The sequence below is a fragment of the Loxodonta africana genome, chromosome 5 (genome assembly GCF_030014295.1).
Source record: "Loxodonta africana isolate mLoxAfr1 chromosome 5, mLoxAfr1.hap2, whole genome shotgun sequence".
NCBI lineage: Eukaryota > Metazoa > Chordata > Mammalia > Proboscidea > Elephantidae > Loxodonta > Loxodonta africana.
Genome location: NC_087346.1, coordinates 118478816 through 118504047, shown reverse-complemented (window position 1 = coordinate 118504047; position 25232 = coordinate 118478816). Strand labels below are relative to the sequence as shown.

The 25232-nt window shown below is 38.2% G+C and overlaps 1 protein-coding gene across 1 annotated transcript in view; it reads right to left on the bottom strand.

Annotated features, from left to right (window-relative positions):
* Positions 1-811: 811 nt before the first annotated feature.
* UGDH (UDP-glucose 6-dehydrogenase) overlaps positions 812-25232 on the bottom strand; it is a 54178-nt gene continuing 29757 nt past the window's right edge. Inside the window, exons 4-12 of the mRNA XM_003411304.4 lie at positions 12460-12660; positions 12152-12349; positions 11566-11713; positions 9968-10062; positions 8141-8271; positions 5883-6016; positions 5349-5440; positions 5126-5236; positions 812-2572 (exon numbers count right to left, since the gene is read on the bottom strand). Coding sequence (XP_003411352.3) covers positions 2462-2572; positions 5126-5236; positions 5349-5440; positions 5883-6016; positions 8141-8271; positions 9968-10062; positions 11566-11713; positions 12152-12349; positions 12460-12660 — 1221 coding nt within the window. The 3' untranslated portion in view covers positions 812-2461. The remainder of the gene's footprint in view (positions 2573-5125; positions 5237-5348; positions 5441-5882; positions 6017-8140; positions 8272-9967; positions 10063-11565; positions 11714-12151; positions 12350-12459; positions 12661-25232) is intronic.

Below are 25232 nucleotides of genomic sequence, written 5' to 3'. Positions count from 1 at the left end.
ATTTCTTCTTAGTCCTTCTTAGTCAGGAAGCTCTACTGAAACCTGTTTAGCATCATAGTAGTGCTCACGCCTCCACTGACAGACTGAGGGTAGATCTGCACGAAGTGCATTGGTCAGAATTTAACCAGGCCTCCTACATGAAGGCAAGAGCTCTACTAGTGAACCACCAAGTACATGGCCTTTGTATTGGTGCCCATTTCCCTCCACTCATCAAGTTCTTCTATCTTTTAATCAGTAACTATACTTTACCCATAATTATTTGCTAATCCTAGTTATTGAAGCATCCTGCAACTTAAAACAAGTGTCTAATTCTATATACTTTAGCAAGACATCTTTGGGTTATAACACATTTTTACTAGAATATAAACTTGTTAGACAGAATACTTGAAGCAGAAATGGAAAATAAATTCTATTGAATAATCTCATCCTTTTCTCAAAGGCTTATGCGTAAGGGCTCATTTTATGTTCAAACACTCTGGTGTTTGTCTTTTTCAGGGGTCTGCATACTTTTTCTTAAAGGGCCAACAGACCAAACTGAGGACATTATATAGGTACTTACACAACCATATAAAATGTAACTATATAAAAATGTAAAAACTATTCTCACCAGAGAACTGGCTCATGGCTCACCACATTTGGCCCATGGCCAATGCCTGGTCTACTTGCTAAATCCCCTCCCTTTCTTGCAACATTTGAGAGACTGATGTAATACCCTTTTCTTAAAAAGGAAGGAGTGATTTTTTTCCCCTCTGAAGTCAACTATCATGATTCATTAGTTACTTAACCCATGACACGAAATACACCCACACAGTTGATGTACAGTATGATTTATTTATGTATTTAATATTTGTACAGATGTTTCTGTTCTCGTCTTTATATTTGTCTCTGTCTTCTTGATGAACTGTAAAATTCCTGCAGGGTGAGGCCTGATTCTGTTTAACTCAGTTTGTACAAACTCAGCAGAGCACAAGCATCAAGTGAACATCTGACATATTTCAATGATGATACAACACAACAGAAAGCAATCACTGCAAACATAAAGGTCAACAACAGATGTAAGAAAAAAGTAGATGGAAATGCTTACAAAAATTTTTATTTTAGAATGCTGCTATAAGTAATTCGTAAAATCTACTCTCTAGATTTATACATGAGATTATTTTTCTTAAAGAAAAATGGGAAAAATTACAATTACTAATAAAACTAAGAATGCACAGACCTACTGAAACTGAAACTACTGGAACTCCAGAGACTGTCACCCTAAGATACTCTTTCAACTCTGAATTGAAGCCACTTTTGGAGGTCACCTTTCAGCCAAATAATAGATTGGCTTATAAAATAGACGGTATCACCTGTGAGTAATGTGCTTTCTTAAACAATCAACTATATGAGATCAAACGGTCAACATTTACCCTAAAGTAAAGGCAAGAAGGGGAAGGGAAGCTAAATCAATGGAAACAAAAACAGAAGGAAATAATGAGAAGGCTGGCACATAGTACAAATTATAACCAATGGCAAGGAACAAACTGTATAAAAATTGTCAAATGAAAAACTAATTTGCTGTGTAAACTTTCATCTAAAATGCAATAAAATATTAAAAAAAAAAAAAAGTAATGCAAAGGCAAGGTAACAAATATTTTTGGCTCTTGGACTAGAAAATAATGATCACTAAGGAAAACTGAGAATTAACAGGGCAACAGTCCATATTACCTATAGTCTCTTAATGTGAAAAAAAAAAAAAAGGGGGGCCTTTAATCATTTTTGCATTGATTGTACAGTGATAATCTTTTGGGCTAAAAAACCAATGACATTGCTCATTAAAACAAAAGAATGGAAGGGATTTTAACCAGACCATACCTGTAAAGTTAAATCCAAAATGGAAGTACAGGGAAAATAGTCTAAGCATATACAAAAAATAAAGCACAAGAGGCTCTATCCTGTTCATCACATCCCCTTCTCAGCTCAGAGACGCAAGAGTTGGCTTGGAAAACACCTTGCCCAATTAAACCAGAAACCCAAAGGGTTCACAGGTTTGGACCACTATGCAGCATTGCAATTTCATGGCTTCAGATTACATATTTAACGATAAGTAAATAAACCCATGACCACAAAGACTGAAGAGTACCTTTCTCTTTACAATGGGATATTAAAGTGCTGCCTATGGACATTTTATAAGAAGTGTCTGAAGTTTAATTTTACATTGTACAAAAACCAACACCATTAAAACTAACATGATTATTTTCTGTTCACCCAACAACTGAGGTAACAATATTATAAAAATATGTAAAAAATATTCTAGATTCATAATTATCAGATATGCGAATATCCATACAGCTAGTATAAACTTGATTATTAAAAAAATAGTTTTATTTCCTTAAAAACACTTGATTCATTTATCATTTAACATCGGATAGATATTTGTCATCCTGAAGTACCAAAAAAATACAAACGAAAATGGTAATGTCTATACTTTGGGTTTCTTATTAGGTGGATCCTGAAGACTAAACTTTGGAATTTCACCAGAAGGAGCATATGGAATTCTCTTTGAAGACACCTTTTTGCCAATTGTTTCAATCTAGGGCAAAAAAAAAAAAAAAAAAGGTAAAAAGAACTATTAACAATTATAATACATAAATGTAAGAACCGTGGGAAGCAGTGTGACATGGGAGAAAGCCTAGATTATTTTTTCTTTCCGAGAGCATACAAAGTTTCTCAAGTGGTCTGGGTTGCTATGAGAGATCTTGGTTCCCTCACTATTTTTTGTTCTTAGGGTCAACCTACACTCTACTTTTCATGGTCATCTCCACACATAATATTCCTGCTGCTCCCCTAACCGGGCCCTCAAACACCAGAGGATCACATGCCACTACTGTTTTGGTAAGGAGATCTGGTGGCACAACGGTTAAGCACTCAGCTGGTAACTGAAACGTTGGTGATTTGAGTCTACCCAGTGGCTCTGTGGGAGAAAGACCTGGCAATCTGCTTCTGTAAAGATTACAGCCTAGAAAACCCTATGGGGCAGTTCTACTCTGTCACATGGGGTCACTATGAGACAAAATTGACTAGACAGCACCTAACAACAATGTCGTTTTAGCAGCATGTAAAAAAAAAAATTTTTTTTTATAAAAACATTTAACAGACCAGTTTCCAGTTAGTTCACATTTTCTCTCACATTCTGTCTTCATTTCCATTTCTCTTATTCAAAAAACCTGCATAAGCAATACTCCAAAACCAAAACCCACTGCTGTTGAGTTGATTCCGACTCATAGTGACCCTACGGGACACAGCAGAACTGCCCCGTAGAGTTTCCAAGGAGCACCTGGTGGATTCGAACTGCTGACCTTTTGGTTAGCAGCCATAGCACTTAACCACTATGCTACCAGGGTTTCTATAAGCAACACTAGCATAGTTTTAAGAGTTCAGGCTTCAGAGTTGAGAGGCCCAGTCGGAGTCCTCACTGTCACTTGCAGTGTTACCTGAACCCTCTAGGTCTTTTTTCCCTCACCTATAAAATGGTGTCACTACCATCCTCTTCAAGGGGTTTGGTAAGACTACATTAGATAAAGTGTTTGGCATGCACAATGTTTCACATACAGTCGACCTTCAATAAATGGGAGTCAATTTTTATTTTCCATATTACATTTTAAGCTTTTTTCCATATACTCAAAATCATCAATCTTATCTTTAAAGACACTGCTTCTTAACAGCTCTAAGTTTCTCTCTCCTCTACAGCAGCGATTAGGGATATTACTCAATTTTCATACAATTTCTTTAGAATTACAGATCAGTTGTTAATCCTGATTCATACCACAAAAGGAAGGCTTCTGCTTTATATTAATCAATTACCTTAATGATTTATAAATTCTATTTAGTGATTCCATTTTTTTTTTTTAAATCCTTAATAGGGAAAGTTAACTTCTGCAAGAACTTAAACTCATTTTAAATATGAATCTTTCTACATATCTTCTCCCTCACATTAATAACACAGGAAAGGGAAAAAAAATGTGACTATGCCTTGCAAATAACTTTTATAAAATAACATATTTGAATCTGAGTCATGACTGGGAAAAACACCCACTAAGGAGGGGGACAGAAAAGTCCCCAAGGTCCTTGATGGTAGTGTTAACAGACAAAGTTGCCATCTGATTCTTGAATCTCCCATGAATGAGAAATGAACACTGAATTCTAAAAAAGAAAGGCTCTTTGACAAGTCGGTGACAGGTTAAGAGAACCAGGTCAGATATTTCTGAACAGACGAGACCTTATTGGTACCTCTCCAAGACAGCTGGTGCTGCGGAGAAGCACACAGCCACTTTTTAATCACTGTCCCTCCCTTGCTCTGTTGGGGACTAGGCTGACAGCAATCTCTGAGCATGTATCTTTATCCTCCCAAATCTTGCCCTCAGCCTCCCCCAACCCCGTCCCCCACTGCTCCAAGGAAAATGGAAAGTAGCTCTTCCTTATTAATACTTTTGAGACCCCTGGTAAAAATAAAACAGATGTACTATATAAATGTACTGTTCTGGGCCCGCTTAAAGGCTTCTGTCCACTCCCTAAATGTTCCAGAATTAGTTGGAAAACTTTGAATTAGAAAAGGTTATAGCACCACTATGCCAATTTTTTTTTACATGTTGCTGTTAAAAAAAAAAAAATTAGCACAGCGTGCTTATGAAAATACCTCGTGGGGAGAGGGCATGGTTGGCAAGCAAACGTAGAAACTGTGTGTTATTTGAGTAAAAATATGATGTACAGCACTTCGCAGTTTTCAAAACGTATCTGTAAATATTTTCTAACTTGATCTTCATGATATGAGGTAAGGCAGGGCACATTCTGTCCCTACATGACAGGCAGCTGAAGACTTTCTGGATACTATATAAGGGAGACGAACACTGGAATGACCTTTAGATCACAAATTTAGGAAGGAGTGGAGTAGTTACAAAAATCCCATGGAAGCCTGCCAGAAAACCAACATGTTATCCTAAAGCTATGTTTAAAAAAAAAAAAAGAGCTATGTTATTTATTTATTTATTGCTAAATAAGAAAATATTAAAATCCAAAATTCAAAGCCATTAAAAAGTAAATGACCAAACAAAAAAATAAGCAAAAAACAATCCAGGATCATGAATACCTGGAAGCCAATGGTCTGTAGTTCATTGTGGAGCCCATCCAGGACACGTCGTCCGTCAAAGATAAAGGCTGGCTTCAGCATTTTTTTATGAATGCGCTCATAATCCAATTCCTGTAAAGACAGAAACAAAGGAAAATTAGAACACGTACATAAACACATCTAAACCCCAAATGATACCAGAACACCTCTACAATTTTCCTTAATATTATTTCTGTCACCTCACCTTAAACATGTCCCACTCAGTGCAAATAACAACAGCATGGGCACCATCACATGCTTCATATGGATCCTTGGAAATGGTCACGAGTCGGGACACTACAATAGCAATACAAATTGGCAACGGGAAAGCAGTTATTTGAAATTATGTATTTTAACAGCAGGAATGCAGAAGAAAGAGCTGAGGGTCTATAATTATAACCTATTCCAATGTAGAGAATCTTAAAGAGTCTCCAGTTTATGCTGATGCTAATACATTGATAGAGGTGGAATAGTCTGGTTGAAGTACAAGAGGAGGTAATGGTGGAATATCTGGAACATTCCCCAATCCTGCCACAGAAGGACTTCCTAGGATCCCTGGGGCTTTATGGAATATGTTGGAAAAATCATGAGACTAATTCACAGCGTATCACTTCAAACTAAAGTTAATGAAACAATGCTAAAGGTTGAAAAAGTGGGTATATCAATAATATAAATGATAAAAGCTGAGCAACCAAAGGTTTCTAGAAAACAAGTTTTGGGGCCCATACTGAAGCATTACCTTGGTCATCTGCCGAAACACCTGGATGAGAAAGATCCACAACTATTTGTTCCCTTGGTACTTTTGGATCATATATATGGAGGTGTGCACCTTCATCCATCAAATATTTGCTAATATATATACTAGAAGATTCTCTGAAGGGGAAAAAAAAAGTATATTGCTAAGCTTTTAAATGGCATTGTATTTTAATACCCAGGAAGTTTAAGATACAGGTTAAGATTCTATTTCTTAAGCGGGCTAAATGAGGAGGAAACAGATGTTCACTTTTAGTCTTTACACTACATGTAAACATATATTGTTGTTGTTAGGTATTGCTGAGTTGGTTCCGACTCATAGAGACCCTACATACAACAGAACAAAACACTGCCTGGTGCTGTGTCATCCTCACAATCATTGCTATGTTTGAGCCCATTCTTGCAGCCACTGTGTCAATCTATCTTGTTGAGGGTCTTCCTCTTTTTCGTTGACCTTCTACTTTACCAAGCATGATGTCCTTCTCCAGGGACTGGTCCCTCCTGATAACATGTCTAACGTATGTGAGATGAAGCCTCGCCATCCTCACTTCTAAGGAACATTTTAATTTTACTTCTTCCAACACAAGTTTGTTCTTTCTTCTGGCAGTCTAAGGAATATTCAATATTCTTCACCAACGCCATAATTCAAATACATCAATTCTTCTTCAGTCTTCCTTATTCATTGTTCAACTTTCGCATGCATACGAGGTGACTGAAAATACCATGGTTTGGGTCAGGTGCACCTTAGTCACCAAGGTGACATCATTGTTTTTTAACACTTCAAATAGGTCTTTTGCAGATCTGTCCAATGCAATACGTTGTTTGATTTCCCTACTGCTGCTTCCATGGGTGTTGATTATAGATCTATGCAATATGAAATTCCTGATAACTTCAATCTTTTCTCCGTTTATCATGATGTTGCTTATTGATCCAGTTGGAAGATTTTTGTTTTCTTTATGTTGAAGTGTAATCCACTTCATCAGTAAGTGCTTCAAGTCCTCTTCGCTTTCAGCAAGCAAAGTTGTGCCATCTGCGTATCGCAGGTTGTTAATGTCTTCCTCCAATCCTGATGCCCTGTTCTTCATATAATCCAGATCGTCAGACTATTTGCTTAGCATACAGATTGAATAAGTATGGTGAAAGGATACGACCCTAAAGCACACCTTTCCTGACTTTAAACCATGCAGTATCCCCTTGTTCTATTCAAATGACCCCTTGTTCTGTTCTTGGTTCATTTACAGGTTCTGCATAAGCACAGCTACGTGTTCTGAAATTTCCATTCTTAGCAATGTTATCTATAATTTGTTTGATCTACAAAGTTGAAAGCCTTTGCAATAAAACACAGGTAAACATCTTTCTGGTATTCTCTGCTTTCGGCCAGGATCCATCTAACATCAGCAACGATATCCCTTGTTCCACGTTCTCTTCTGAATCTGGCTTGAATTTCTGGTAGTTTCCTGTCAATGCATTACTGCAACCGTTTTTGAATTATCTTCAGCAAAATTTTACTTGCATGTGATATTAATGATATTGTTCATAATTTCCGAATTCTGTTGGATCACTTTTCTTTGGAATGGGCACAAATATAGATCTCTTCAGTTGGTTGGTCAGGTAGCTGTCTTCCAAATGTCTTGGCACAGATGAGCGAGCACCTCCACTGCTACATCCCTTTGTTGAAACATCTCATTTGGTATTCTAGCAATTCCTGAAGCCTTGTTTTTTGCCAGTGCCTTTAGTGCAGCTTGGACTTCTTCCTTCAGTACCACTGGTTCTTGATCATATGCTACCTCCTGAAATGGCTGAACGTCGATTAACTCTTTTTGGTAGTGTCGCTCTTCTTTCCCATCTCCTTTTGATGTTTCCCGTGTCATTCCATATTTTGCATGCAGAATCTTTCAATGCTACAACTCAAGGCTTGAATTTTTTCTTCAGTTATTTCAGCTCGAGAGATGCTGAGTATGTTCTTCCCTTTTGGTTTTCTAACTCCAGGTCTTTGCACATTTCATTATAATACTTTGTCTTTTTGAGTCATCCTTTGAAATCTTCTGTTCAGCTCTTCTACTTCATCATTTCTTCCATTCACTTTAGCTACTCTGTGTTTAAGGGCAAGTTTCAGAGTCTCTTCTGACATCCATTTTGTATACATATATACATTTCACACACACATCCACCAATCAAACAATCAGGATAAGGTTGTGAGTTAACATCCTCAGTGGGGGATAAAATACTTTAAATAATGGATACCTCGTATCGCCAGTGTCCTTTTTGAACGCAAACCCCAAAATAGCTATCTTCTTATCAGTTACCGTATTAAACAGACTGTCTATAATCCGGGAAGCAAATCTCCTTCTCTGGTAGTCATTCATGTCTATGACCTGAAATTACACGTACAATTGTGCCATGATCAGTTAGAGGAGGTACAGCCTGTGACACCCATTACTCATATTTTAAGGTGAGTGTTCTTTTATAAGCCTTCCAAATTAACTGGAGGCAAAGATTAATCAACCTCTTTAGCTTGTATATATTACAAAAAAAAAAAAAGCCTGTCCCTCTACTTCCTAAAAGCCATCCTAAACATATTTCCTTTCATTTGGCTAGATGTTCCACGAATCAGGCTAAGATGAATGTAATGATGGGGAGCACAGCTAAGGTTCATTCGTGAGAGCATTTTAGTCCAGCAATGAGCCAACCTATATCAGGTATATGGAAAACAGTGGTTCTTCTTCTTAGACAACTTCTTCTAACACCCTACAGAAACAAGGCTATAAGCAATCAAACCCTAAAATATTCCCTTACATGCTTACCCCTCTACCTCCACAACTCCCCATCCCTCACAACTGAGTGTGAGTAGATAGTGGACAGGGACCAGTAAACAATGTACACAGTTATAGCTGCCTCTGGACAGCCCCATAACACCACACACACTTGGCAAGGTTTTTTACTAAATGTTTTAAGAGTCTTCAATCACCTAATCTGTTACCCTGCCAAGATTTTATAAATAAGACTTCAAGTTGGTAACCAGGTGAATAAAAGGAGAGACAGTTGTGTGTGTGTGTTTTAAAGGTATAAGCTTCTAGGGGCTATCTCAAAGCTGGAGAGCTTGGGAAATCAGCTCAAAGTGTTAGAAAGTCAGCCTTTATCTGCATTTCCCCCATGATGAACAGTAAAGAACAGCATAAAGCCATTATGCTGGATTGAGTGAAACAACACTAAAAGTGTACATGTCTCTAAAAAATGTGCATTTCCTTAGATTCTCACCCATATCTACTGCTGAAATCTGAAGAATTACTAAATCATGGTAAATATTGGGGAGAGGCATGTATCTTGACTGATACCTTGAACAAATTACTTAACATCTCTAAGCCTCTGTTTCTGCGTCTATAACCAACCAGTTGCCATCAAATCTACTCTGACTCATGGTGACCCGTGTATGTCAGAGTATAACCATGCTCTACAGGGTTTTCAATGGCTAATATTCCGGAAGTTGACTGCCAGGCCTTTCTTATGAGGTGTCTCTGGGTAGACTTGAACCTCCAACCTTTCAGCACGTTAACAATCTGCACTACCCAGGGACTCCTTCCTCATCTATAAATGGGAGACAGAATTAGTGATGAGGACTAAACAAATGTTAACTCTCTTTCCTAGAGCTCATTCAATGTTTCTAATTTGGGAAGAGTCTCTAATTTTAGCTCTGTGAATTTGAAAAAGATAAAAAGTATCAAAACATGCAAACCACTTGAAAGCATTGCAAAACAAGTTCTTCCACTATTTTGCTTTTATGCTTCTTGACATAAAAACTGATGAAAATTAAGATTAATAGTTCTTGCTTTACTCTGGGAGCAATTTGGTTATAAAGTTAGAAGAAATACTGGTTAATTGGAAACTTCAATCACAGTTGATCAGCAAAAATGACAGTAAAAACACAGAAGCCTAATAAATAAACGTAAAATAAACAAACTGAATATAATAATGGTTGAGTTCCTGAAACAAATCCTATCAAAAACATCTTACAAAGGGTGACCTGTTTTAATTAGAAACTAATCAAAAGTTGTTAACTATAAAGATTAATACCTGCTGCCAGTAACGAGCTACTTCAGGCAAATTCAGAGCCTCACAGAGATAAACCAAGTTCAGAACATCTTTTTGGAAGCAGCTCCCACCAAAACCTGAAGGAAAGTTGACAATATTTTTATTTAAGAAACCAGACAACCAAATCATGAGATAAATTTGTCATGCTGTTATCAGCAGGCCTATGCTAGGATTTTTAATAACAAAATTCAAATGTTGGAGAACTAGTGGGTTTACAAATTATGTGAAATTTGTAGGCAATTACTCAATGCTATAAGCTTTTTTTTTCTAAGCAGTTTTTAAATCATTTTCTAGCTAAAGTTTTATTATGACTACATTTGACTTTTTTTTCTTTTATCTTCTATTTTTTTTTCCCCTCATTCATCTGGTATCATCATCCCACATCTCTTAATCTAAGACAGGGGTCAACAATCTTTTACAGTAAAACATCAGATGATAAATATTTTAACCTTTGTAGGTTAAATACAGTCTCTGTCCCAACTCTTCCACTCTGTCCTAATAGCTCAAAAGCAACCATATACAACATGTAATCAAATAGGCATGGTTGTGTTTCAATAAAATTTTAGTTACAAAAACAAAGAGTGGGCCAGATTTGGCCTGAGTACCATAGTTTGCCCATTTCTCCTCTAGTGCAATATGGTATAGTTAGGACAGGCATGGGCTTTGAAATCAGAAACACCTGGCCACTCACTAGTGCTATGACTTTGAGCAAGCTGCAAACATTTCCATCAATCTCAATCATCTCCAAAAAGGAAACACCAGCACCGCCCTAACAAGTTATAAGGATTAAATGAGATCTATAACATGCAGTACAGAACCTGGCATATAATATGCCTTTAGTAAGTAGTAGCTATTTTTATTAAGTGGTGGCTAGAAGAAAACATCAAAAAGAAAAATAACAGGGAACCAGTAGTGGGAGATGGCATATCCAAAAAAAAAAAAAAAAAAACCCCACTGCCGTCGATTCCGACTTACAGCGACCCTACAGGACAGAGTAGAACTGCCCCATACAGTTTCAAGGAGCGCCTGGCAGATTCGAACTGCCGACCTCTTGGTTAGCAGCTATAGCACTTAACCACTACACCACCAGGGTTTCCAGAGATGGCATAGGGCCCCAGAAATATTAGAAGGGCTGCCTAAAGTCCAATCTGTAAAAGACTCTATTCACCTTTATACTGCCCTTATTAGCTTACCTCCAAAAATATTTCACAGGCCACATTCCCATAAGCATATTAGGAGGAAAAGCAAACGAGAGGGAATTTTTCCCTACTTGCTTAAATAAGCTGTTACTTGAGTTATTTTCATGTGTGATCTCCCAAACTTATTATTCCAAAGTGTTATAACTAAATACTAATTTATTCCTCCTGAAACACTGAACTATTTTTATCCCACCTAATTAGTCGGGAATTACTAAACCATATAAGTAACTACTGCCTCACTTAGAAAGTCCCTGGTAGGCTGAAGGCCACATGTATAATAACATCATTTTTAAAAAGGGCATTAGTAAGTTAAAGACTTTCTTAAAGTTAAATGACCTAGCTAAATGAACCAATTTCATTTAGAAAAAAAATTCAATTTACCAACACTGGCTTTCAGAAACTTATTTCCAATTCTCTGGTCCATTCCAATAGCTGTTGCTACCTCTTCTACATCAGCTCCTGTTGCTTCACACAGGGCACTTATAGAGTTAATGCTGCTAATTCTCTGGGCAAGAAAAGCATTTGCTGCCTTAAAAAAAAAAAGTATGATGAATTAAAATCACAACTTTATACAGTTGAGTTATACTTCATTAGGTTGATGCAAATTACTGAGACAAAAAAGATACCGACAGACTCAAATATGAGGAGGCACTGGATGGGTGTAAGGGAACATGTTTTAAATGAGAAAAAACAGAAGATTAAGAGTGAAAGATGGAAATTAGTGATACAACAAATTAATTATTTTAATGCACTCTCCATTTTATTAAATTTTAGAATTTTCCAGGATGTATTATACCCTGATATTTGATCCCTCTCCTGAAAATTATTTATATTTTGAAAGCACAAAAATACAGCCTTCAAAAGCATAATCTTCTAATGTTAAGAAAGTACCTGTGTAGCTTGTCCGCTTAACATAATTAAGTACTTGGCTTTAAATTTAATGGAGAGTTAAATACTATGTACCAACCAGTTTGGAAAGCTCTGAAGACCAAGTATTAGTGGTGAGGATCTTTTCTTTGGGAACCCAGTGCTCATATACGGCACACAGTGCCTGCACAGCTCGCTGGCCCTCTGGGGTTTCGTCCCCTCCAATCAGTACTCTGTCCGGGTTCTTTAGGTCCTTGATGGCTGTCCCCTCTGCCAAGAACTCAGGGTTGGACAGCACCTAGAATCCCAAGACAAACGGAATTTTTAAGCCAAAATTAATAAGGGGCAACTTTAAGATATCAATATTTATAGAAGCAGCAGCATATTCTAATGCCTCCTTTTTTATACCTGTAAGTTCAAGTTGGGTTTTGTGTTTGCGTCAAATATGCGACGAATACTTTCTGCTGCCCGCACTGGAACGGTGCTTTTCTCAGTCACAATTTTGTACCCATTTGAGTTTTGCACAATGCGCCTAGAGCAAGCTTCAATGTACTTCAGATCTGCAGCCCGGCCTTTCCCCATTCCGTAGGTTTTTGTTGGAGTGTTCACCTGATGAAAGCATAGGGGATAAAGAGCAGAGTACCTGTGAGATATTCAGTGATTTCAAGATACACCTTCTATCATCAATTAGCTAGTCAAGTGGAAGTTAACCACTCTCAGCTGTCCTGGTTTAACCCTCTATTAGTTCCATGAAAACAAAACATTTTTTAAATACAATTACCAAGAGAAACAACTTGATCCCAGAAGCGTCTGGAGAACACATTCAATAAAGTTTTGTTAAGAAGCTACTATACATTTGCCAATATCAGGGTGGGCAGGTTCCAAGCCAAGCCCTGGAGATAAAAGATGAATGAGATAGTTCTTGTCCTTAAGGAGTTAAAAGGCTGAAATGAACAATAAGTTTTCTCTTCCTTCTTTTCCTTATTACATATTATACATTATCAATTTTTACAACTAAATTTAAACTCTTTTCTTACTCCCCTTTTTTATAGGCCTGTATTAATAGCTTTTAAACTATGTTTGCATATCATTCACAAATGCTTTCTTGGCTCTTTAAAGCTATACATTATCTAGCATCTTTAGGATAAAGAATACTATGCAGAGAAAGACTTTCAGATAGAAAGAAAAATAAATGATGAGTCTGGAGCCTAGACATTTAGTTTTGGCTTAGCTGTATCATGTAACCTTGGGGAAGTGTGGCTGGTTTTGCCTCAATGACCTCATTGGAAAATATGGGTAACACTCTCTCTAAAATCTAACAAATGAGTTTTTATGATGCTCTGACAAAAAAAATTCTGAAAAGTCTAAAATTCTATATTGGAATCATTTTTGAACAAGTAGTAAGTAGTCTCAAGTCTCTTCTCTTTACAAACTTATAACCTAATACCAACAAAAAAACCCAAAAAACCCAAACCTGTTGCCGTCGAGTCCATTCCAACTCATAGCAACCCTATATAGAGAGACTAAATCAAGAAACTAAGCCAAAATAAATCAAAACTTGGGCCACGGTGTGCCGTCTAGGCTACAGGAGCACCGGCCTACCACCACCCTGGGTCTGCCATGCCCCCCTCACTGTGCCATTTTTTCTTTCTCTTTCCCCTTTCTTTTTTACCTCCGTCCCACCTAGCCCTATATGTCATCTCTACCCCCTTCCTGCAGAGCCTCGCCGCAATACTGTGGGTAGAGGACTACCAGCCCACCCCTGCCCTGGGTCCTACCTGGTCCCATCAGATGACACCCACCAGTCTCGCCGCCCCATTTTTTATCTATCTTTCCCTCCCATCTAGCCCCAGAAGCCATCTCCCCTCTTCCTCCCCAGGCACATCGCACCACTGTAGCTAGTGACCAGCCCATGACTTTTTACCTCCCACCTAGCCCCATATGCCACCTTAATCCCCCTTCCTGCCAGCCCCCAGGTTGGCCCTGCCCCCACCCACAACAGCTAGCCCTCTTTTTTTCTTTCTTTCTATCTTTTTTCTTTTGTTTGTTCCCCCCACCTAGCGCCATACCCAACCCTCCTTTCCCACTGGCCCTCCCTGTGCCACTGCAGCTAGAGCGTCCCCAGCTCAGGCCCGCCACTGTACTGGGCCCACACTGACCCTCCCTTCCCACCACTGAGCGAAAGGAAGCAAGACCATACCGCTTCCCATCTGACACCCCTGCCTATCTGGCAAGCGTGTGTGAACACTCCCACACCACTGGACTAATATCAGGAGGCAGACAGCACCCACCCAGTCTGCCTTCAGCCACCTTGCCAAACCAGTGTACAGCAAAGTGGGCTCACCCTGCCCACTGCTTCTCTACTTACACAGACAGGGTGATGAGAGCTATCATGCCCACAGATAAGCAAGAAGCAAAGCACGCCTGACCAAGCTGCCCTGACATATCAAAACAAAACAAAGAAGCAGAATGAAACAAAGGGATACACAATCAAGGAATAAAGAAAATAATATCTTAAAATCCTGGAGACAGCAAACAATATCAAAACATATAAAAAAGCAGGATGAGATGGTTCCAGCAAGTGACCAAAATAAAGGAACAGATGACCTTCCAGTAGAAGAAAACAAAATGGAACTACCTAAGATGGAATTCGAAAGACTAATATTTAGGTCTCTCCAGAAGATTAGGAAAACAGAAAAAGAAAAGGAAAAAAACATAGACAAAATCATGGAAAACACAGGAAGAAAACCACGAAAGCATAGCAAAACCAAGGAAAACACAGACAAAGCAATAGAAGAACTCAGGAAAATAATACAAGAACAAATTGTCAAAGTAAATAACTAGAAACCATACAACTAGAAATCCAAAAGATAATAAAATTAAAAAAATGGAAAACTCAATAGAAGGTTTTAGGAGCAAATCTGAAACAATGAAAATAGAATCAGTGAGATTGAAGACAAATCCATGGCTGCCAATCTTATTTGAGGATATCAGAGAAAAGAATAAAGAAAAACGAAGAAAACCTAAGAATTATGTAAGACACAAGAGCAAAAATTTGCACACAATCAGATTTCCAGAACAGGGGAAGAAAAATTTTTTTAAAAGAGAAGATTTTTTGAAGATTTGCTGGTAGAAAGCTTCCCAAATATCGTAAAAGATGAAAAGGTGACTATCCAAGAAGCTCAACGAACCCCATAGAGAATAGACCCCAAAAAGGAAGTCACCAAGACATATTATAATCACACTTGCCAAAGCCAAAGCCAAACCAAGAATCCTGAGAGTAGCTCAAGAAACTCAAAAAATCATGTACAAAGTGGAAACAATAAGACTAAACTCTGATTACTTATTTTTTTTATGTAGGCAAGAAGGCAATGGGATGACATATATAAAACACTGAAAGGAAAAAATTGCTAACCAAGAATAGTATATCCTGCAGAACTCTCCCTCAAATCCAATGATGAAATCAGGACATTTTCAGATAAACGGAAATCGAGAGAATTTGTAAAACCAAATGAAACTTACAAGAAATATTAAAAGGAGTCCTTTGGTTAGAGAACCGACAACATGAGACAACAACGGAGTCTAGGACACAGGGCAGCATCAGCCAGATACCAATCTAGGTAAAGAATTCTCAATAATAAAACAAAGCTAAAAGACTTAAAACAGGGAAATAGACGTCAATCTGTAAAGGATGACAACATCAAAACAAAAGAGTAATAAAAGGTATGGGTATAGAACTTTCAAATGGAGAGGAAGACAAGGCAATATCAAGTAATAAAAGACTGGATCAAACTTAGGCAACAGCAGAGAAAGTTACAAACTTACTCATCAGAATAAAAGAGAAGAAAAATATCAAATCTCAGTAAATACAAAAACTATAATAACGAAAGAAAGTCCACAAACAAAAGAAACTCAGCACAGGAAAGTAAAAGGAACAAAGAAAATGTCAGGACCATAAAAAAAAAACACAACAATATGACAGCAATAAACTCATACCGATCAATAATCACACTGAATGTAAATGGCTTAACTGCACCTGTAAAGAGACAGAGAGTAGCAAAACGGATAAAAAAAGCATGACCCATCAATATGCTGTCTACAAGGGATACACCTTGGACAAAAAAGTCATAAACATATTAAAAAAATCAAAGGATGGAAAAAAAAAAAAAGAAACAGCAACCATAAAAGGGCAGGAGTGGTAATACTAATCTCAGATAAAATAGACTTCAAGGCAAAATCAACCATAAAAGACAAATGACATTATATAACGATTAAAGGGACAAGCCACCAAGAAGACATAACCTTAATAAATATCTATGCACCCAAAAAGAGGGCTCCAAAATACATAAAACAAACTCTAACACCACGTAAAAGAGGAACAGACAGTTCCACAATAATAGGAGACTTCAACACATCACTTTTGATAAAAGAACATCTAGAAAGAAACTCAATAAAGATATAGAAGATCTAAAGGCCACAATCAACTAACTTGACTTCACAGACATACATAGAATACTCCACCCAAAAGCAGGAAAGTATACATTCTTTTCCAACGCATATTGAACATTCTCCAGAATAGACAACATTTTAGGCCACAACGCAACCTTCAATAAAATCCAAAACATCAAAATAACACAAAACATTCTCTCATAAAAGTAGAAACCATATCAGGTTACAACATAAACATAAAAAATCAGTTGGATTCCTCTAGGCCAACAAAAAGAACATCGAAGAGGAAATCACCAAATCAATACCATTCGGAGTAGCCCCCAAGAAGATAAAATACTTAAGAATAAATCTAACCAGAGACGTAAAAGATCTATACAAAGAAAACTACAAGGTACTACTGCAAGAAACCAAAAGAGACCTACATAAGTGGAAAAACATACCTTGCTCATGGATAGGAAGACTTAACATTGTTAAAAAAAAGTCTATTCTACCAAAAGCCATCTATATATACAATGCAATTTCAATCCAAATTCCAATGACATTTTTTACTGAGATGGAGAAGCAAATTGCCAAGTTCATATGGAAGGGAAAGAAGCCCCAGATAAGTAAAGCATTACTGAAAAAGAAGAACAAAGTGGGAGGCCTCACTCTACCTGATTGCAGAACCTATTATACAGCCACAGTAGTCAAAACAGCCTGGTACTGGTACAACAACAGACACATAGACCAATGGAACAGAATTGAGAAACCAGATATAAATCCATCTACATATGAGCAGCTGATATTTGACAAAGGCCCAGTGTCGGTTAATTGGGGAAAAGACAGTCTTTTTAACAAACGGTGCTGGCATAACTGGATATCCATCTGCAAAAATATTAAATAAGACCCATACCGCACACCATGCACAAAAGCTAACTCAAAATGGATCAAAGACCTAAACATAAAGTCTAAAACGATAAAGATCATGGAAGAAAAAATAGGGACAATGTTACGAGCCCTAATACATGGCATAAACAGAACACAAAACATTACTAAAAATGCCAAAGAGAAACCAGATAACCGGGAACTCCTAAAAATCAAACACCTATGCTCATCCAAAGACTTCACCAAAAGAGTAAAAAGACTACCTACAGACAGGGAAACAGTTTTCAGCTATGACATTTCCGACCAGCATCTGATGTCTAAAATTACACGGTTCTGCTAAAACTCAACCACAAAAAGACAACCCAATTAAAAAATGGGCAAAGGATATGAACAGGCACTTCACTGAAGAAGACATTCAGGTAACTAACAGATACATGAGGAAATGCTCTCAATCATCAGCCATTAGAGAAATGCAAATCAAAACTACAATGAGATTCCACCTCCAACAAGGCCAGCATTAATCCAAAAAACACAAAATAATCAATGTTGGAGAGGTTGCGGAGAGACTGGAATGCTTATACACTGCTGGTGGGAATGTAAAATGGTACAACCACCTTTGGAAATCAATTCGGCACTTCCTTAAAAAGCTAGAAATAGAACTACCATACGATCCAGTAATCCCGCTCCTTGGAATATATCCTAGAGAAATAAGAGCCTTTACAAGAAAAGACATATGCACACCCATGTTCACTGCAGCACTGTTTACAATAGTAGAAAGTTGGAAGCCAACCAAGGTGCCCATCAACAGATGAATGGATAAATAAATTATGGTATATTCACACAATGGAATACTACGCATGAATAAAGAACAATGTTGAATCTGTGAGACATTTCATAACATGGAGAAATCTGGAAGACATTATGCTGAGTGAAATCAGTCAATTGCAAAAGGACAAATATTGTATAAGATCACTATTATAAGAACTGGAGAAACAGTTTAACGAGAGAAGAAAATACTCTTTGATGGTTAAGAGAAGGGGTAGGGCGGAAGGGAGGGAGAGCGGTATTCACTAATTAGATAGTAGATAAGTTTCATTTTAGGTGAAGAGAAAGACGATATGCAATACAGGAGAGGTCAACACAAATGGACTAAACCAAAAACAAAGAAGTTTCCTTAATAAACTGAACACTTCAAAGGCCAGCATGGCAAGGGTCGGGGTTTGAGGACCATGGTTTCAGGGGACATCTAAGTCAATTGGCATAATAAAATCTATTAAGAAAACATTCTGCACCCCACTTTGAAGAGTGGCATCTGGGGTCTTAAATGTTAGCAAGCGGCCATCTAAGATGCATCAATTGGTCTCAACCCACCTGGAACAAGGAAGAAAGAAGAACACCAAAGACACAAAATAATTATGAGCCTAAGAAACAAAAAGGACCACATAAACCAGAGACTACATCAACCTGAGACCAGAAAAGCTAGATGGAACCCGGCCACAACTGATGACTGCCCTGACAGGGAACTCAACAGAGAAACCCTGAGGGAGCAGGAGAGCAGTGGGATGCAGACCTCAAATTCTCGTAAAAAAACTGGACTTACTGGTCAGACTGGGGCTGGAGGGACCCCCGAGGCCATGGACCCCAGACCTTCTGTTATCCCAGGGCAGTAACCATTACCAAAGCCAACTCTGCAGACAGGGATTGGACTGGAATAGGGGATGGAAAATGAGACTAGTGAAGAACAAGCTTCTTGGATCAAGTGGTCACATGAGACTATGTTGGCATCTCCTGTCTGGAGGTGAGATGAGAGGGCAGAGAGGGCCAGAAGCTACCAGAATGGACACAAGGAGAGAGCATGGAGGGAAGTACTGTGCTGTCTCATCAGAGGGAGACCAATTAGGAGTATGCAGCAAGGTGTATGTAAATTTTTGTATGAGAGGCTTGACCTGATTTGAAAACTTTCACTTGAAGCACAATAAAAATTAATTTAAAAAAAAGAAAAGAAAAAAAGCAGAAACAAGTAACAGGAAGAGCAAGGAAAAAAAAAAAAAAAAAAAACACACGGAAACTGAATAACACCTTGCTAAAAAAAAAAAACCATTGAGTAATGGAAGAAATCAAAGAGGGAATTAAAAAATTCCTAGAATTAAATGAGTAAAAACACATCAAACCAAAACCTTTGGGACACAGCAAAGGCAGTGCTCAGAGGTCAATTTATAACAGTAAATGCACACATCAAAAAAGACAAATGGGCCAAAACCAAAACATTAGCCCTACAACTCAAACAAATAGAGAACAGCAAAAAAGAAAAAAAGCCCACAGCTACCAGAAGAATGGAAATAATAAAGATTAGAGCAGAAATAAATGAAACAGAGAACAGAATAACAATAGAAAGAATTGACAAGACCAAAATCTGGTTCTTTGAAAGGATCAACAAAATCGACAAATCACTGGCCAAACTGACAAAAGAAGACCAAGAGAGGTACCAAATAACCCAAATAAGAAACGAGATGGGAGACATTACAACAGACCCAACTGAAATAAAAAGGATCATAACAGAATACTAGGAAAAACTGTACTCTTAACAAATTTGAGAGCCTAGAGGAAATGGACAAATTCCTAAAAACACACTACCTATCTAAACTAACAAAAGCTGAGATAGAAAATCTGAACAGACCTGTCTTAGTTATCTTGTACTGCTCTAACAGAAGTGCCACAAGTGGATGGCTTTAACAAAGAAAAATTTATTTCTTCACAGTAAAGTAGGCTAAAAGTCCAAATTCAGAGCATCGGCTTCAGGGGAAGGCTTTTCTCTCTCTGTCGGCCCTCATCAGTCTTCCTCCAGACTAGGAGCTTCTCCATGCAGGGACCCTAGGTCCAAAGGATGTGCTCTGCTCCCAGCAGTGCTTTCTTGGTGGTACAAGGTCCCCCTTCTCTGCTACCTCCCCTTTCCTTTTATCTCATGTAAGATAAAAGGTGGTGCAGGCCACACACCAGGAAAACTTCCTTAACATTTGGATCAGAGATATGACCTTAGTAAGGGTGTTACAATCCCACCTACTCCTCTTTAACATAAAGTTACAATCACAAAATGGAGGACGACCACACAATACTGAGAATCATGGCAAGCCAAACTGATACACACATTTTGGGAGGACATAATTCAATCCATGACAGACCCATAACAAGAGACTGAAGTGGTAATAAAAAAAAAAATTCTCAACAACAAAAAACCCTGGCCCAGGCGGCTTCACTGGAGAATTCTACCAAACATTCAGAGAAGAGCTCATACCACTACTACTGAAACTATTTCAGAGTACAGAAAAGGAAGGAGTACTTCTGAATTTATTCTATGAAGCAAGCATAACCCTGATACAAAAGCCTGGCAAACACACCACAAAAAAATAAAATTACAGATCAATATCTCTCATGAACATAGATGCAAAAATCCTTGACAAAATTTTAGCCAATAGATTTCAGCATCATATCAAAGAAAGAATATACCAAGACCAAGTGGGATTCATACCAGGTGCGCAAGGATGGTTCAACATTAGAAAATCAACGTAATCCACCACATAAATAAAACAAAAGAATCATCTTATCATCTCAGTCGACACAGAAAAGGCATTTGATAAAGTCCAACAACCATTCCTGATTAAAAACTCTTAATAAAATAGGAATAGAAGGGAAATTCCTCAATATAATAAAGGACATCTATAAAAAACCAACAGCCAACATCATTCTCAATGGAGAGAGGCTGAAAGCATTCTCCTTGAAAACAGGAACAAGAGAAGGATGCCCTTTATCACCACTCCTATTTAACACTGTCCTGGAAGTTCTAGCATGACAATAACACAAGAAATAAAGTGCATCCAAATTGGAAAGGAAGAAGTAAAACTATCCCTAGTCACAGATGACGTGACACTATACACAGAGAACTCCAAAGTTTCCAAAAGAAAACAACTGGAACTAATAGAGAGATTCAGCAGAGTAGCAACATACAAGATCGACATACAAAAATCAGTTAGATTCCTATATACCAACAAAGAGAACTTCAAAAAGAAAATTAAGAAAACAGTACCATTTACAATAGCCCCTAAAAAGACAAAATACTTGGAAATAAATCCAACCAGGGATGTAAAAGACCTATACAAAGAAAACTACACAACACTATTGCAAAAAACCAAGAGACCTACAAAAATGGAAAAACATACAATGTTCATGGATATGAAGACTCAACATGCGAAAATGCCAACCCTACTCAAAGTGATCTATAGGTATAACGCAATCCCGATTCATATACGAACAGCATTCTTTAACAGCATTCGCCAAGTTTAAATGCAAAGGAAAGAGGCCTCAAATAAGCAAAGCATTACTGAAAAAAAAGAACAAAGTAGGAGGCCTCACACTACCTGATCTCAGAACCTATTATATAGCCACCATAGTCAAACAGCCTGATACTGGTGCAGCAACAGACACACAGACCAATAGAACGGAATCGAGAACTCAGATGTAAATTCATCCATGTATGGTCAGCTGATCATTGACAAAGGACCAAAGTCCATTAAATGGGGGAAAAGACAGTCTTTTTAACATCTGTAAAAAAATGAAATGGGATGCATACCTCACACCACACACAGAAACTAACTCAAAATGGATCAAAGACCTAAATATGAAACCTAAAAATGATAAAGATTATGGAAGGAAAAATACAGAAAACAAATGTTGGAGAGGTTGTGGGGAAACTGGAACTCTTATGCACTGCTGGTAGGAATGTAAAATAGTCCAACCAATATAGAGAACAATATGGTGCCTCCTTAAAAAGCTAGAAATAGAAATACCATAAGAACTAGCAATTCCAGTCCTAGGAATACACCCTAGAGAAATAACAGCTGTCACACAAATAGACATATGCACACCCATGTTCATTGCAGCATTATTCAAAATAGCAAAAAGATGGAAACAACCTAATCGCCCATCAGGAGATGAATGGATAAAAAAAATATGGTACATAATGGAATACTATGGAACAATAAAGAACAATGATGAATCTGCAAAACATCTCACAATATGGATGAACCTATAGGGCATTAAGCTGAGTAAAATAAGTAATTACAAAGGGACAAATATTATATGAGACCACTACTATAAAAACCAAGAAAAGGTTCATGCATAGAAAAAACAATCTTTGATGGTTATACAGGAGGAGAGGCGTAGAGAGGTGAAATCACTAACTAGATAGTAGACAAGGATAAACTTTGGTGAAGGGAAACACAATATACAATATAGGGAAGTCAGCACAACTTCACCAAGGCAAAGTCATAGAAGCTAAACACATCTAAGTACCTTGAGCGACTGAGTTACTGTCTCTGAGGGCTGAAGACCATGATCTCGAGGGACATCTAGGTCAATTGGCATAACACAGTTTATATAGAAAATGTTCTGTATCCTACTTTGGTGAGTAACATCAGGGATCCTAAAAGCTTACGAGCTGCCATCTGAAATACGTGTCTCGGTCCCAGCACATTTGGAGCAAAGGAGAAGAAAATCAAAGGCACAAGGAAAATATCTGCCTAAAGGACTAGCAGATCACATGAACTACAGCCTTCACCAGCCTGAGGCCAGAAGAACTAGATGGTGCCTGGCTACCACCACAAAACTCTCTGAAAGGGATCACAATAGAGGGTCCCAGGCAGAGCAGGAGAAAAATGTAGAACTCAAATGTACATGCTTCAAAGGCCAGCATAGCAGGGGCAGGGGTTTGGGGACCATGGTTTCAGGGGACATCTAAGTCAATTGGCATAATAAAATCTATTAAGAAAACGTTCTGCATCCCACTTTGAAGAGTGGTTTCTGGGGTCTGAAATGCTAGCAAGCGGCCATCTAAGATGCATCAATTGGTCTCAACCCACCTGGATCAAAGGAGAACGAAGAAAACCAAGGACACAAGGCAATTATGCACCCAGGAGACAGAAAGGGCCACATAAACTAGAGACTACATCAGCCTAGTCTAGAAGAACTAGATGGTGCCCAGCTATAACCAATGACTGCCCTGACAAGGAACACAACAAAGAACCCCCAAGGGAGCAGGAGAGCAGTGGGATGCAGACCCCAAATTCTTGTATAAAGACCAGACTTAATGGTCTGACTGAGACTAAGAAGGACCCTGGTGGTCACCGTCCCCAGACCTTCTGTTGACCTAGGACAGGAGCCATTCCCAAAGCCCACTTTTCAGACAGGGATTAGACTGGACAATGGGTTGGAGGGGGATGCTGGTGAGGAGTGAGCTTCTTAGATCAGGTGGACACTTGAGACTATGCTGGCATCTTCTCCTTGGAAGGGAGATAAGAGGGTAGAGGGGCTTAGAAGCTGGCAAAATGGCCATGAAAAGAGAGAGTGGAGGGAGGGAGCAGACTGTCTCATTAGGGGGAGAGCAACTGGGAGTATATAGCAAGGTGTATATAAGTTTTTGTGTGAGAGACTGACTTGATTTGTAAACTTTCACTTAAAGCACAATAAAAATTAAAATAAAATAAAGAAATCAAATTTACAAAAAAAGACCAGACTTAATGGTCTGATGGTGAGTGGAGGAACCCCTGAAGACTACTGCCCCCAGACAACCTGCTAACTCAGAACTAAAGCCACTCCTGAAGTCTACCTTCCAGCCAAAGATTACACAGGCTTATAAAACAAACAATAACATGTAAGGAATCTGCTTCTTAGTTCAATCAAGTATACAAGACCAAATGGGCAACACCTGCCCAAATGCAAAGACGAGGAGGCAAGAAGGGACAGAAAAATTCGAAGAATGGACACTGAGAACCAAGGGTAGAAAGGGAAAGGCGGAAAGTGTTGACGCACTGTAGGGATTGCAACTAATGTCATGAAACCATTTGTGCATAAAATTTTTGAATGAAAAACTAATCTGTGCTGTGAGCTTTTGCCTAAAACACAATGAAAATTAAAATATAGAAGAGGAATACACAGAGTCACTATACCAAAAAGAATTGGTCAAAGTTCAACCAAGTCAGGAGTTAGCATATGATCAAGAACCGATGGTACTGAAGGAAGAAGTTCGAGCTGCATAGAAGGCACTGGGCAAAAACAAGACTCCAGGAATTGACAGAATACTAATTGAGATGTTTCAACAAACAGATGCAGCAATGGAAATGCTCACTTGTCTAATCCAAGAAATTTGGAAGACAGCTACCTGGCCAACCGACTAGAAGAGATCGATATTTGTGCCCATTCCAAAGAAAGGTGATCCAACAGAATGTGGAAATCATTGAACAATATCATTAATATCACCCACAAGTAAAATTTTGCTGAAGATAATTCAAAAACAGTTGAAGCAGTACACCAACAGGGAATCACCAGAAATTCAAGCCAGGTTTCTAAGAGGTCATGGAACCAGGATATCACTGCTGATGCCATATAGACCTTGGGTGAAAGCACAGAATGCCAGAAAGATGTTTACCTGTGCTTTATTGGCTAGGCAAAGGCATTCAACTGTGTAAATCATAACGAATTATGGATACAACATTGCAAAGAATGGGAATTACTGAACACTTACTTGTGCTCATGTGGAACCTATACATAGACCAAGAGGCAGTTGTTTGAACAGGACAAGGGGATACTGAGTAGTCTAAAATCAGAAAAGGTGTGCGTCAGGGTTGTATTCTTTCAACATATTCAACCTGTGTGCTTAGCAAATAATCCAAACAGCCAGAGTATATAAAGAAGAACACAGCATCAGGATTGGAGTAAGATTCTTTTAACAACCTGTGATATGCAGATGACACAATCTTGCTTGCTGTAAGCAAGGCGGACTTGAAGCACTTACTGATGAAGATCAAAGACTACATCCT